The 14,346-nt window shown below is 38.2% G+C and overlaps 1 protein-coding gene across 1 annotated transcript in view; it reads left to right on the plus strand.

Annotated features, from left to right (window-relative positions):
- FAM91A1 (family with sequence similarity 91 member A1) overlaps nt 1-14,346 on the plus strand; it is a 1,899,235-nt gene that overhangs the window by 57,509 nt on the left and 1,827,380 nt on the right. Inside the window, exon 3 of the mRNA XM_044066590.1 lies at nt 3,840-3,991. Coding sequence (XP_043922525.1) covers nt 3,840-3,991 — 152 coding nt within the window. The remainder of the gene's footprint in view (nt 1-3,839; nt 3,992-14,346) is intronic.

Consider the following 14,346-nt stretch of genomic DNA (forward strand, 5'->3'; position numbering starts at 1 on the left):
AGCTGTGCCTTCAAGCATCAGGTCCCACTCCACAAGGGCCACAGCTACCTCTGCAGCTTTCCTCAGGGGGGTTTCTATCAAGGACATTTTGGAAGCAGCCACTTGAGTTCAGTGCACACTTTCTCCAAACACTATCACCTTCCACTTCACTCAAAATCTAGAGCGGGATTTGCCACAGCTGTCTTGCAGGGCATCCTTGCTCCTCCTAATTCCACTTAATGCCTGCCACCCCTACTTAGCTTTGGGATTCTACCCATCTGTTATGACTGCAGCTGTATGCACGATGAACATAGTACAGTTTTGTACCTACCATAAATGTAGATGTTCGAGTGCTCATACAGCTGCAGTCCAGGTTTCCCTCCCTCCATCCCTTCTTAGGACAGGCATTATGACAAACACCTTCTCATACAACCTATTTGGGGTTTTCTTTTATGGTGTATTTGCTTGCAAACTACTGTTTTTTGATTATTCTATATTGCATGACTACATAAGTTTATGTTTTGCCTTCCTTCTGGGGGCACCTGACATCTGGGGCAAGAAAAACTGAAGAAGATGGCATCGGCTGGTTCTTTTATACCCCTGCTGCACTGACGTCGGGGAAGAAGTGACGACAACCGACGCCGGACCTAGACTTTGGAATTCGGCTGACCGAGGACCCGCCTGACGGCAGGATATCCCCATCTGTTATGACTGCAGCTGTATGAGCACTCGAACATCTACATTTATGGTAGGTACAAAACTGTGCTTTTCTACTCCAGTTTGTATACTGGACTTTATAACACGCCTAGATGCTTCAAGCCACTGACTAGGGGATGTAATCAGGCTTCAGCCAAGAAAAGAATAGTATCCAGCTGTGGAGAAGGAATGTTTGGGTATACTGGGTTTTCTCCAGAACCTCCAGACCTACTTATGTGACAAAATGTTCACACTCATTGCAGATCATAATTCCTTAGCATAGAGCCATTGGGCAAAATGGCAAGCTTCTTAGATGGAGTTTGGGATTGCATTCAGAGCCAATGGACAAAATGTCAAGCTTCATAAATGGAGTTTGAGTGTTTGGTCAGATCCAGTGGGCAAAATAGCAAGCTTCAAAGATGGTGTTTGATATTACAGTGCTGTGGTGTGAGAGTTCAGGAGTGGTTTAAGTAATGCATACAAAGATGATTTATAAAGAGTATAACTTAAAATGCATCTGTACCCCAGGCTTCATTTTTGGAGATGTTTTTTGCTTGAGGTTTGCAGAGGCAAAAGAACTGTAGAGAAATGGCATTTAAAGTATATGCAGTTATTGTTTTCATAAAAGCTTTGGGTTATAGTAAATCTTGCATGTAAAATTTGTCTCATGTATAAAATGTGATTACTACTGAGTATATGACTGCATTTAGGGGTAATGCATTCGAACTGTGTTACAATTTCAGTGTTTTCATCTTAAAAATGCATTTCCTTATGCACTAGCAAGATATTTTTTGGTTTCATTCCTTTGATCCAAAAAAACAAGTTGAGCCAGCAAACTGACCTGGAAATAACATTTATTAATTATAATAGCATAAAAACAAATAACCAGACCGGTTTCGGCTGGTAAAAAAACACAGCCTTCATCAGTGTAAACCAGAAGAGTCAAATGCTACAGTTTAAATACATACAAGTGCAACTCCATTGGCTCATTTTCAAAATTGCTCATTAAAGCCAGGTGGGAACAATCCACCTAGTTTTACAATCCATTTCTTTTCTTTAGAATCTAAACTCGAATGCCATCCGGTTTTGTTGGATTTATTGCCCTTGACCATATCAATAATCATGAAAGTGAATTTTGAAGTTTTGTGTGCCAGACGAAGCTTCTTTTCAGGAACACAGACGGGACCTGACCAACAGATTCAGATCCAGGGGATACCAGATGGGACATGTTCTGCAAGCCAGCAACTGGCCAGCACACTACACAGGGAGGACTTGTTAACCTACAAACCACAGAACAGGGATGAACCACAACCTATCAGGTTTGTAACCACTTATGCCAGAAACTCTGATTTATTAATCAACATTATACATAGACACTGGAACATATTACGATGTGATCAAGAATTAGCTAATATAATACTAGACAGATGCCTTTTTTCATTTCGCAAAGGTAAGAACTTGGCATCTTGCTTCAGTCATTACAAGCATACACATGACACTGGTCATACTCACTTGCAACAAACCACATTGACTGGTGAACCTTTGATTGGCTGCTTCCCATGTGGCCACTGTACCAATTGTGATAAAGTCACCAAGTCTAAACAATTTACGAGTAGAAATTGTGCCATGGTCTATGACATCCAATTTTTTGCTAATTGCAGCAGCGACTGGTTAGTCTATTTGGCAACATGCACCTGCGGGTCCTTTTACATTGGACAAACTTCTCGTCCTCTCAGGCTTAGAATTTCTGAACATGTAAGTAACATTAAAAATAAAAAAAGCTAATAATGCTTTGTATAAACACTGTCTGGCACACAAAACTGCAAAATTCACTTTCATGATTATTGATATGGTCAAGGGCAATAAATCCAGCAAAACTGGATGGCATTCTATTTTAGATTCTAAAGAAAAGAAATGGATTGTAAAACTAGGTGGATTGTTCCCACCTGGCCTTAATGAGCAATTTTGAAAATGAGCCATTGGAGTTGCACTTGTATGTATTTAAACTGTAGCATTTGACTCTTCTGGTTTACACTGATGAAGGCTGTGTTTTTTTACCAGCCGAAACCAGTCTGGTTATTTGTTTTTATGCTATTATACTTAATAAATGTTATTTCCAGGTCACAGTTTGCTGGCTCAACTTGTTTTTTGGATCTGATTTGCTTTTTGGAGTCGTGCAATTGTCCACGTGCAGGAGGTTGATTTTGGGTGTTTCATTCCTTTGAGCCTAGGACTGAAAAAATCTCTCTAAATGTTATGTTGTCTGATTCCTGACTGCCGAAAATTGGCAGTACCTCTGGCATTTTAAATTATTGCTTATGCACTAGGAAGCAGTGAACCCAGGATCCATTTACCACTTCTACTACTAGCGCAATAGGATGATGTCAAAACTGAAGGCAGAACATATGACTGCTAGAATGAAACCTATGTCAGTTAAGTGAGATTATTAATGCTGCATACTCCACATTATGATGTATTAGATGCCTTGGCACAGTGCTTTGAAAAGTAAATAGACTTTCCTCCCACATAATGTACTGCCAGATTTTCTGAGCAGATAGTGAACTCTTCTGCATGTATTCCTGGAACTTTTGTCTTAGGTTTATGTAAGTATGTCTGGGTCAAAGCTGGATTTATTTATTTTGTTGTTAAACTTGTGTGCTGCAGCTTTGTTACATGGAAATATTTGATTTTGTTATAAAAGGCTTCTATTACAAATGTGCAGCATGGTGCTGCAAATACCAGTGAAAAGTAGAAGTAAACAGAAGAGCAGAAAATCTTGAAATTACCATTTGTGCCTTTCAGATATTTTTCCAGGAGTGTGGGGCTTGTCATCCCCTCAGCTGCTGACAGCATGTGACCTGACGATTGTGCCCCTTGCTGCTTGTATATGCTGACTCTGAGATCACTGTACCTTAGATTAGGGGGAATAATCAGAAATACCACAATGTTTGAATTAAACTCCCCGAATTAGCACTTGGAGTTCTGATTATTGCAGTCACTGTTCTCAAAGTTTCAGTAGACACTTGTAATAAGTTACACGGTAGACGTAAAAGAACAGTTTTAAAAAGTAGGGATAAGTAGTTATGAGCAGATTTAACAAATAGAACAAATGTTTAAGCTCGAGTGTCAATGGTAATCTTTCTTTTTTTTTTCTTTTCTTCTAGTGCGGTATGTAAGGAAAGATGAACGGAAGTATTATGAAGAGCTGCTAAAATACAGCAGAGAACATCTTATGCTCTATCCATATCATTTATCTGATATAATGGTGAAGGGGTTGAGAGTAACACCATTTTTATATTACATAGGAGTAATGGAGGTAATTTTTTTTTCTTGATCATTGGGGGTTAAATCAATTTTATTGGAATGTGGAAACTGTTAAGAACATTTAGTAAGGCAGTATTCCATTTGTCTTATGCAGATATGTGTAGACTAAAATTCAGTTAAAGTTTGTTCCAAAATTAGCTTTGCTAAGCAAATTAAATCCCAAAGAGGTGTCAGTGTGATATTGCATTCACAGTAAACTTGCATATATTGAAGGCGTACAGCAACAGTTATGCATCATAAATGCACAGTATATGTAGATAGAGTATATCCAAGCTTGAACAATGGTATGATCAGTTCATTTGGTTTTATTATAAGACTGGTTTTGGCAAACATGTTTTCAATGTTACAGCCCTCTGCCTTGTTTGACATGTAAAATGGCAGCTTGCACACAGACTACAATTGGACAACTCTCCCTTTCAGCATCAGGCACCTCCAGCCCCACCATGGATGTGTCTGCTCTAGGATGGTGGACAGTTTTTATTAGGTAAAATTTTCTGGGTACCTGGCTAGCTCAGGAGACTCATCTTCACATTTGTTTGTGTCTTTCGGATTTTTCCCGGTTAGGGGTCGCCACAGCGGAACTCCGGTCCACTAATGATTGGCAGTTGATTTTTACGTACCGGCTTGCCAGGCCTGACGCACAACCTTCAACGAAGGTACACCCATTCACGCATGTCTCCACGCAGAAGGCGCTCTAGCTGAGAATCGAACCGGACAGCGTCTTACTGTGAGGTGACAACGCTACCGCAGCACCACCACCACGGGTTCAAGGAGACTCATCTTCACATAAACTTTAGAAATTAAAACGGCTGTCTTCACCATGTCTGTCTTTCAGTACTTCTTACCTCAGGGAGTCATTTCTGTCTCTGTCTCATTGGGCAGCATGGCTGTTTTCTGGTTTATCAAAAGACCGGGAGACCTCATTATTAAATACTTGTTTCCAACTGTCAAGAAGCAATGAAAATATAGCAGTGGGCCATCAACAGCTTAACTTCAGCTCTCCCAGTGACAAAAAAACTGAGAGATAAGGGCCAGGAGCTGTGCCACTTCTGTTAAATTCAGTTACTGATTAATAAGTACACTGCCAGGATGCCAACAAAGACGAAACTAAGAGAGCCTGAATGAACTAGAAAAGGTGAAGAGAAAACATTGTCTGGGAAGAATCCTGCCACAAAAAGAAGTTCAAGCTCCAGCTTTGATGCAAGACATGGCCTCTAGTAATCTAGAGGAAAAATAGGTCAAATGTGCTCAGTGGTGTTTAAAATAAATGAAACACTGAAGGAGTATATCAACTGAAATAAAAGGCTGGAAAATGGAAGAAGGTTTAAACAGATCTTCAGGTGAGGTGATAAAACTGCAAAAAGCAGAAGTCAAAATGAAAAAGGCAGGCTGAGTACGAGACTGTTCAAGAAAAGGTATTTCAAAAAAGGTAGCATTAGAGGATAGAGAGCACACAGGGAAAACATGAAATCTTCTGTTGCACCAGAAAAACTGGAAGGAACAGACTGTACTAATTTTATGATGGCAAAAATAAGCACCTGGACTAGTATTCCACTACATGATTTGTTAATTGAAAGGGCACATCATGTGTATGCTCCAAACCTGGCAATGAAAAAGCAGCTAAGACCTGTATTAGTAAAGGTGCAATCCTACAAGCAGAAGGAGTTTTATCTGGCAAAACTGTGGCAGAAGAGCAAAGTATTAAAAGTTGAGAGACACTAGAGTGTTTGTGGAAAATGATTATTCAGTGTACACTAGAAAGAAGAGAGGCACATTTATTCTGGCAGTCAGGGGATGTCAGAAAGCAGCTGAGAGATTCACGCTGCTGTATCCAGTTGTGTTCAGAATATTTTTCCTTGAGGATCAAAGTAATGTTTGATGCAGAACAGGCTGCGTAGAAAATACAAAAGTTTGTTCAAAAAAAAAAAGTGAGCCATCAAGCAGAATGGAACTCCTCCTGATAATAAAGCTCATAGAGAGATTTTGCCAGTGAAATATTTTAGTGTCCCAAAGGAAAATGCTTGGGAGAAGGGTAAAGCATAGGAGTAGACTAGAAGAAATGTGAGTACTTTGGAATTGAACCGTCTGGAGTTGGGAGCTGTAGATGAACAAGAAGAAGGCCAACAACGTGGAAATTAGTGAATAAATGTGAGATTGCAAAGCATCAGTCTCAATTGTGAAATATATCTGTACAAGAAAAAGAAATAATTGACTTTTGTTGACTTTGTTAAAGTGGTGAAGGACTGAAAAGGCTTTTGCCCCACTTCATGTTATTAATGTTTGGAAGGACACTGAGGGGGAGTGGATATGAAGGAAGATGGCGACTATAACTAAAGTCATTTCTATTCTTAACCGTATTTTTTTAAACTTTTCATGTTATAAATTCTGTGTTGTATAGTAAATTATTTTCAGATATTGTGTGTGATGGAGTTACTAAAGTAAACATATGCCCTTTTTGCTTTCTTTCTTTTTTAGTATTAAGAAATGCAGGCATTTCAATGCAAAAAGAGGAAAAAAAAGGCTGGACAAAAACATGTTTAAGCTAATAAGTTATAATCTTGTGATGTTGAGGTGGAGCATCAGGTGTAAAAGTACACACCGTAATATATGTAGAGCTGAAATGTTTTCTCTTACTTTTCCATAGGTGAATGTCTGGTTTAAGACCCTTGGCTTAATCTAATAACAAGTTTTAAGTAGAAACAAGTAAATAAGAGAACACTGAATGTAATAAACTTTTTCCTTCAGCAGTAAATGTTCAGCATGACCTTAGATGCCTGCAGTAGAGGGCTGCATTTTTTTCTTATGTTACCACTGAGACAAGCTGATTACAAGGCAATAAAAAACATGCGAGTTGTTTTTCACTTCTGGGAGGGGAATAAAGCTAAAACAAGAAGAGGCAACAATTAGTGTAAATAGGAGCACAAGCAGTAACATGCATTTTAGCATGGATAACTTTTAACTTTAGGTCAGACAACACCTGTGTGTGCAGCCATTTATTTGAGATAATTGTTTTTATTAAGAGGGCTAAACTTCATTATTTGTAGCTACACATATTTTTGTGTGTTTGTATTAAGTCAATAGTTTTTGGTGTGTGTTTGTTTTTTGGGGTTTTCATTAAAACAAACATCTTGTAAAATCTGACATAGGTTCAAATGGAGAGGACAATAACTGCATAAAAGATCAAACTGCTGAACATTAGTGGGTGCATGTATCACAAAAGATGAAAACAGATGCCTAAAAAGCTGCTATATGTAATAGGTAGGAATAATAGTCTGTCATCATAATGGTGAGACTTTCCATATTGTCTTGGAATGTGAAAGGTCTCACAGATACAGACCGAAAGGAAAGAGTATTGAATTATATTAAGAAATGTGGAACGCACATAGCAATGCCACAGGAAACACGTTTGAAAAAAACTAAGCGTGTGAATTTGGTGAAAGGGTTTCAGGATGGATATTCAGCAGAGTATCGTGGGACAAAGGAAAAGAGGAGTAGTTATACTAATTGCTAGAGGAGCTCCAATAGTGATAGAAAAGGACAAAAAACTATTGATGCAGATAAAGCATTCATCAGAGTAAGCTAGGATTTTTTGAGTAGGACAGTGGTAGCATTTGCATTCCCTGATGAATAATAATGTTAATTATAAGGATATATGAGGGAATGTAGGCAAAAATCAAAATGGGATGGTTCCTGTCTGATAAGTTGTGTATGAACAGAGGAATCAGGTGTCCTCTTCCCCCTTTGTTGTTTGTGTTGTATTTAGAACCATTGGCAAAGAAAATAAGGGACTCAGAAATTCAATGATATAATTTGGTATTGTAATCTGGAAAAGTTGGCTTTATTTGCAGACAATATTACTTTGTTCCTGATAAAGCCAGAAATGAATATTTGAAGTGTTGTGGAACATTCCAAGACAGTTACAAGTTTTTTTCAGGATATAAAATTAATGCAGACAAAACAAAGGCTGTAGCTGTAAACTATATGCCCACACAAGAATTGGTTCAACAATAGCCATATTTATGGGGACTTGAAAAAATAAAGTATTTAGGAGTATGGGTTAAAAAGGATTCTGTTATGGCGGCTAAGGATATGTGGGAAGAGACTAAACAAGATAATACAAAAACTGCGAAATTGGAAACTCTTGTCTATGGATATAGATAGCAAGATACAAGCAGTAAAAATGTTTTAGTCCATTTTGTTTTATACATAGGTCAGGCATATTTTTATCTGCCAGATGAGAAGTTGTGGATAGTAATTAATAAAGAGTTGAAGGTTTTTATCTAGGAGGGGAAAAGGGCAAGAGTCAAGTGAGAGGAGTTGATCCTTCCAATAGAACAAAATAGTTAGGAGTTGATCCTTCCAATAGAACAAAATGGTTTAGGATTTCCTGATTTGAGGTTCCTTAATGCTCTCTCTAAGACCAAGACACTGCATCAGTGGGCCCATACAATATCCCAGGATGCCATTTAAATAGCATGAAACATGACCTATCATGGCTTCTGGAATTGCTATTTAGCTGTAGCCTCAGATCAGGCTTGGTGCCACATGAATGGAGAAAGGCAGTAGTCATCCCTCTGCACAAAGGTGGGCCATCTACAGTCCCTCAAAACTACAGACCCATAAATCTCAGTAGTCTTGTATGTAAAACCATGGAAAGAATTATCATGGCAATGATCAATAGAGATATTGTAAACCTCCAGACACTGGACCCAACACAGTTTGGTTTCAAGGATAGATTGTGCCTACTGAACCTGATGGACTTCTTTTAGAAGGTCACCAAAGCAATCAATGAGGGCAAAACCGTTCACACTGTCTACCTTGACCTGGCCAAGGCATTTGACACAATACCCTACTCGGGCATTGTTGACAAACTCAAGAGATTAGGTACAAATTCATATGTCACCCGGTGGATAGCCAAATGCTCAAAAACAGGAAGTTTGAACTGGGGTGTCCACCTCTACAAAGAGGCCAGTCACAAGTGGAGTCAGTCCTTGGACCGCTCCCTTTTGGAATTTATTTCTCAGAAGTCAAGGCCAACATCCGTGGTTTCGAATTAGGAGCTGTCATTGAATCTCACCCTGACACAGATGTTTTCCAGAAGGGGGCGACACAGACAGACAGCTGGTGTCAGAACCATGGATGAAAACTAAATGCCAAGAAGTGCATAATAGTATCCTTTGTGAAGTCCTCCATCCCTGGTAACTGTCATATTGACCACACACCCCTTAGAGTTGACCCCGTAGTCAGGGGCTTGGGGACACACACAGATAGTCTAGCCTTTGATCATCATGTGTTTACAGTGGTGAGGAAATCATTCTATGTTGCGCAACTTAAAAACAAAGGTATGGCATCTAAGTCCAAGGAAGTCATTGTTCCACTATATTCGGCATTCATCAGACCTATCATTAAGTACAGTGGCCTCTTTGGTATGTACCTATGTACCTAATCAGGCATATCCAACAACTGGAACGTCCGCAGAGGTTCCTCAGTAAAAGAATACAGAGTGCAAGTAATATGTCCTGTGCAGACTGCCTCAAGGCCCTATCCCTGTATTCTGTCTCCTACAAACTTTTGAGGGGAGATCTATGCCTGACATACAGGGCATTGTCAGACCCCACTCTGGTGGACCTTCTACATATCCACAAAACAAACAACATCAGAATTACCCATTCTAAAGACTCCCTGACCCAATTCAGTTACAACTTGGACAATTCGATGGGAGACGGGAAATTCATCCCTGGTTTGGCATCTATGTCTCTAATGGACACAGGTAACCTGTAAATGGTTCATCTCCCATGCCCATGCTTACACTTATCAGTGGTATCAGAACTTGTCAGAAATTTGGGATGCATTGCTAGGCTTAAAAAGGCCCTTGTGGTCATTAGCCTAATAAACACCTATGAACCTATAAAGGGATGTGTGCAGCAGGCACTATTCCTTTAGTCTTGTTTTATGTAGCTGAAATCTTTGAGTTTAGACTCAGCTTGTCTTCTATTTAGATCTGATTAGCAGTTATTTCCAAGTTTCATATTAGTCTGGAGGAAATCTTTTGGGTTTGAGATGAAGTTGAGATGGAATTTGTCTGACTCCATTTTGCTGTTACTGTTTATTTTCAATTGCTTTTTGTTATCAGCTTGTGACCCTACGTCTTTTACATAATTCAAGAAATAGTGATGCAGATCCTTAAGGAGAATATTAATAGCCAAACATGATATTATATTTATAAAGTTGCAGAAGGTATTTTAAGAACTAAGCCAACACGAGATTGAAGAAAGGAGATTTTTATGATCAGGTTGTTTGCAATTAGGGGTACAGAGAATAGGCAAGAGGTGGCTGGAATTTATTGGAGAAAACTGGCAATGAAACCAGAGTATTGGGAGGTAATAACTACGGAGGGAAAAGTAATAGAATGGAGAGAGATCAAGAAGACATTTTGTACTGCAGGCTCGAGACTGCCTTCCCTGTCAGGGATTGATATCAGAATATATGCAAACAGAAAGAGATAGGGGAATCCTAAGGGAAAGATCTGCTCTGGTAGAGTGTTTAGTTGAATCTAGAACAGAAGATGCTGTTAAAAATAGAGATAATTAGTAGGGCATATAAAATATTGCACAATAACTAACTGCAAGAATCAGTTAGAGGATATTATAAAAGATTGTGAAGAGAGACTGGATAAGCAGTTCACAAGGAAACAATGGTAGGAAACATTGTGACGAGAGACTGAATAAGTAATTCACAAGGAAACAATAGGAGGACTTGTATATGGCTCACAAGTATGCAACAAATTCTAAAAAATTTAGGATTCTTGCGTGAAGTGGTTTCATAGGTATTTTTATACCCTAGGCAGACTCCAAAGGATTTTTTGCCAGGTAGATGGCAAGTGTTGGAGATATGGTGGGCAAGAAAGATAAACTGGGAACATATTTTGAGAGTGTAGTGAGTTGGCAGACTTCAAAAATTCCATACAGAATACTTTGTCAGAAATATTGAGTGAGTAAATGGGTGTAACTAAGCAGATTATTTTTTCTATTTTTTTCTTTTTCTTTTTGAGCTGGGATACAAGATCTAAATTGCCTAGACATAGTAATGCCTTGCTAAGTTTAATTCTGGTGATGTCCAAAGAAAGCAGTTACTTGAAAATGGAAATCAAAGTCTAAACCAACTGTATCTGAAGTATTGAATATTGTAACAGAGGTAACAGAACTAGAAGTAAGATCTTTAGAAAAATGTAGGAGCAAATTACATAGGAAAAAGTGGAAACTGTGGGAACAATACTTGCAGAATAATGATTTGGAGGAAGAATGAGATTTAAGGGAAACCAAGAATTGAACAATTTATGTAATGTTGAATTGATGATAGTTGTAAAAAACACAATATATGTGATATATAATGTTTGTAACTGGAAACATATTAATCTGTTTTTTACGTCAATGTATGTTTGACCAAGTCTTAAGTAATAATATAATAAAGGTGTTAATTATTGAGTCAGCTTCACATTAACAAAATGCAGATCCAGAAGTCTTAATAGAAGATTTCTTTCAGTTTGGCCAAATTGGAACGCCCCCCCCCCCCCAAATACATGCATCCAATTTCCCCCTTCCATTTTGGCACACATCCAGCACAGAAAGAAGATCAGGGTAATTCTGTCTGTGCAGATGTGGATATAAAAATATTTAAATTGTTAATGCCATCCAAAAACCTTTACCTCCTAGATCTGGTCGCCTGCATTGGGGTGCAAAGTAACTGCGACCATTTGATCCTATCGAGGGAAATGGTTAGATTCTTTTCCCAGAAAATCCTATATAAAATCCTATGGTTGTTTAGTTTATATACACACTTACCCAACAGTTTGTAAATCTGATGGATAATTCAGTGTATTGTTACAGTTTTACTTTTGCTGTTTAATACCTAACTGAACCAGAGTAGTAAATCTTCTTTATTAGTATAAATATTTTAGATACTCTACTATTAACTATGCTATCATTAATGTCTGTAAAAGCCTTCCTAACTTCAAAAATAGTCTTAAATACACCCGTTGGAATTTTACTACCACCACTGATTAGCTACTGCCCAAAACCTTAAACCTTTGCACAAAAGCAATTGTCTTCCTTTTTTCTTTGTTTTGGCTATAAAAAAAAAGACTTCAGAGAATTTTTCCTCAGATAGATAGCAAGTGCTGGAGGTAGAGGCTGTATAAGGAATTCTAAAAATATTGGGGAACAACTGATTGTAACTAAGGAAATTCTTCTTTTGAGCTGAGGTATACAATCTTAATTGCCTACCTAGCCATAGTAAGACTTTAATCAACATAATGCTATTGGCTGTCAAACAAGCAAGTGCTAGAAAATGGAAATCAAAATCTACACCAGCATTAACTGAAGTGTTGAATATTGTAAAGGAGATAAAAAGAAGAGTAAATGGAATTTGTGGAAGCAATACTTTTAAAGTAATGTTCTTAAAGGAGAGGAAAATTTAAGGGAGGGCAGTAATTCAGTATTTTATGTAATGTTGGAGTGAACGAAAATTGTTTAAAAACATGTGTACTGCTTGAAAATAATAATCAAAATATTATGATTTGTTTTCTTACTGTAGTATGTACCCATGTCACTTTTTAAAGTCTTGTTTAGAAAGATGTTTACAAAAACCTGTTTCCTTTTCATTATTTTAGAAAAGCATCCTCAGTTATGATGTGACACCAGCAGTGACAAGACATTCTGCAGTGACAATGTACCGGTTATTGAAAATGACTTTCATGTAGTTTTCACTATTTCAAATACTGAAGGAAAATTATATTATTGAGTAGTGTTCTTGGCTACAAGAGCAGAAAAAAAATTCCCAAGTACACTTATTTGAGATATCACTATCATTTTCCAGATAGATAGTCCTTTTAGAAGCTTGTAACATGCAACTTGAGATTAGGAACCCTGAGGATTTCTTATATGAGTGGTAGAGCCAGAAAGTTTCAAACCCCCTGCCATATAAAATCAGATATAATTTTCTTAATCTTACCCAAAAATGTATCAGCAGATGATATAACTAGCCCCGAGAGGTGTGCAGTAGTAAAAGAAGGAAAGGAAGGATTAACCTTGAAAGTACCTGAATCTGCTGAAGACTTAATACCCACTTCCTTCCATCTGTGTAAGTGTATGTTAGTTTTTTGTATTTACAGCCTGAAAATCTGTCTCCAGTGTTTCTTCCAAAGTTGCCATAAAGGTTAGTCCTAAATATGTTCATGAATTTGTGCCTTTTAAACTGGAAATGCTAATTCGTAGGAAAGCACTAGCGAGTATCATTGTGCAGACCTTTACAAGCCTGGCCTATAACCCATATTCAGAAGTTTCCTCCACTCTTAAGGAGGGCATTGCAAGCTAGATTTGGGTAGAATTTTAGACTTCCTCTTCAGTTATGTAGGTTTGCCTTGAAGGTGGCAAGAGTGCTACCTTGTTTGACATATAGCTGAGGTTTGTTCTGGAGACCGGGAAACATTGGGATACAAATCTATCATACCAACATTTTTTACTTATTTATTGATGAAGATTTACTTCCTCTAACTCCGTCTTTGAGGAAACATTTATTCTTTGAAGGAGTAGAAGGTTAAAATAGTGTTCGGATCATTCTTGGCTGAAAAGGATAGACATAGATCCAGATGAAGGCGTCTCTAAGAAACTGGTTATATAGAGAGAGGTCTGCAGTGTGTCCTGATAAATAGTCATGTTCTTCATAGTCAGTGATACATTAGTAATCCTTTGGTCTTCCTGCTATGCAAAAGCGCATGACCAGCCTGATTCCCAGAATCTGCATTATCCCCATCTGACACATGTTCGAGGACCAGTGCGTGGACTTCCTGTATAAGACCAGTATACGATGGCGCCATCTTCAGTTCTTCCTAGCTGTACAGTTGGAGGACCTGCTCCATGTTTCTAATGCTTGCAGTCCATTGGTCAGCTCATTTTTCTAGACTTCTGTTTAGTCTACATTCGGATAAGAACCCTGTTGAAGAAGTTTCACAAAAGTAAATAATTGATTAAAGTGTGGGAAACAAATCTGGCATAAGGATTTCCATACATATTGTTTATTTTGCTTGGGACCGGAGTATGATGTTTCTGGTTGCCAGTATTGTACTAGGTTTTGTTCCAAAGCCTTAAAATATATGGCTGAAGTCCTTGCAGTCCACATGGAGTCCTCATAACTGCCACCACGCACCCACCTCATCAGTGTCGGCCAATTTCCTTCCTAAAAAACATAAAAAAATGTAAAGATAAGAAACTGAAGAAGGCAAAATTCTTGGATATTGGAGAGTTTTCTGTGTCCATGACCAGATCTTTTGTCAATGACTCAGGTGAGGCA

Source organism: Protopterus annectens, chromosome 3.part1, assembly GCF_019279795.1.
Source record: "Protopterus annectens isolate FY-2018-M chromosome 3.part1, PAN1.0, whole genome shotgun sequence".
NCBI classification, from domain to species: domain Eukaryota; kingdom Metazoa; phylum Chordata; order Ceratodontiformes; family Protopteridae; genus Protopterus; species Protopterus annectens.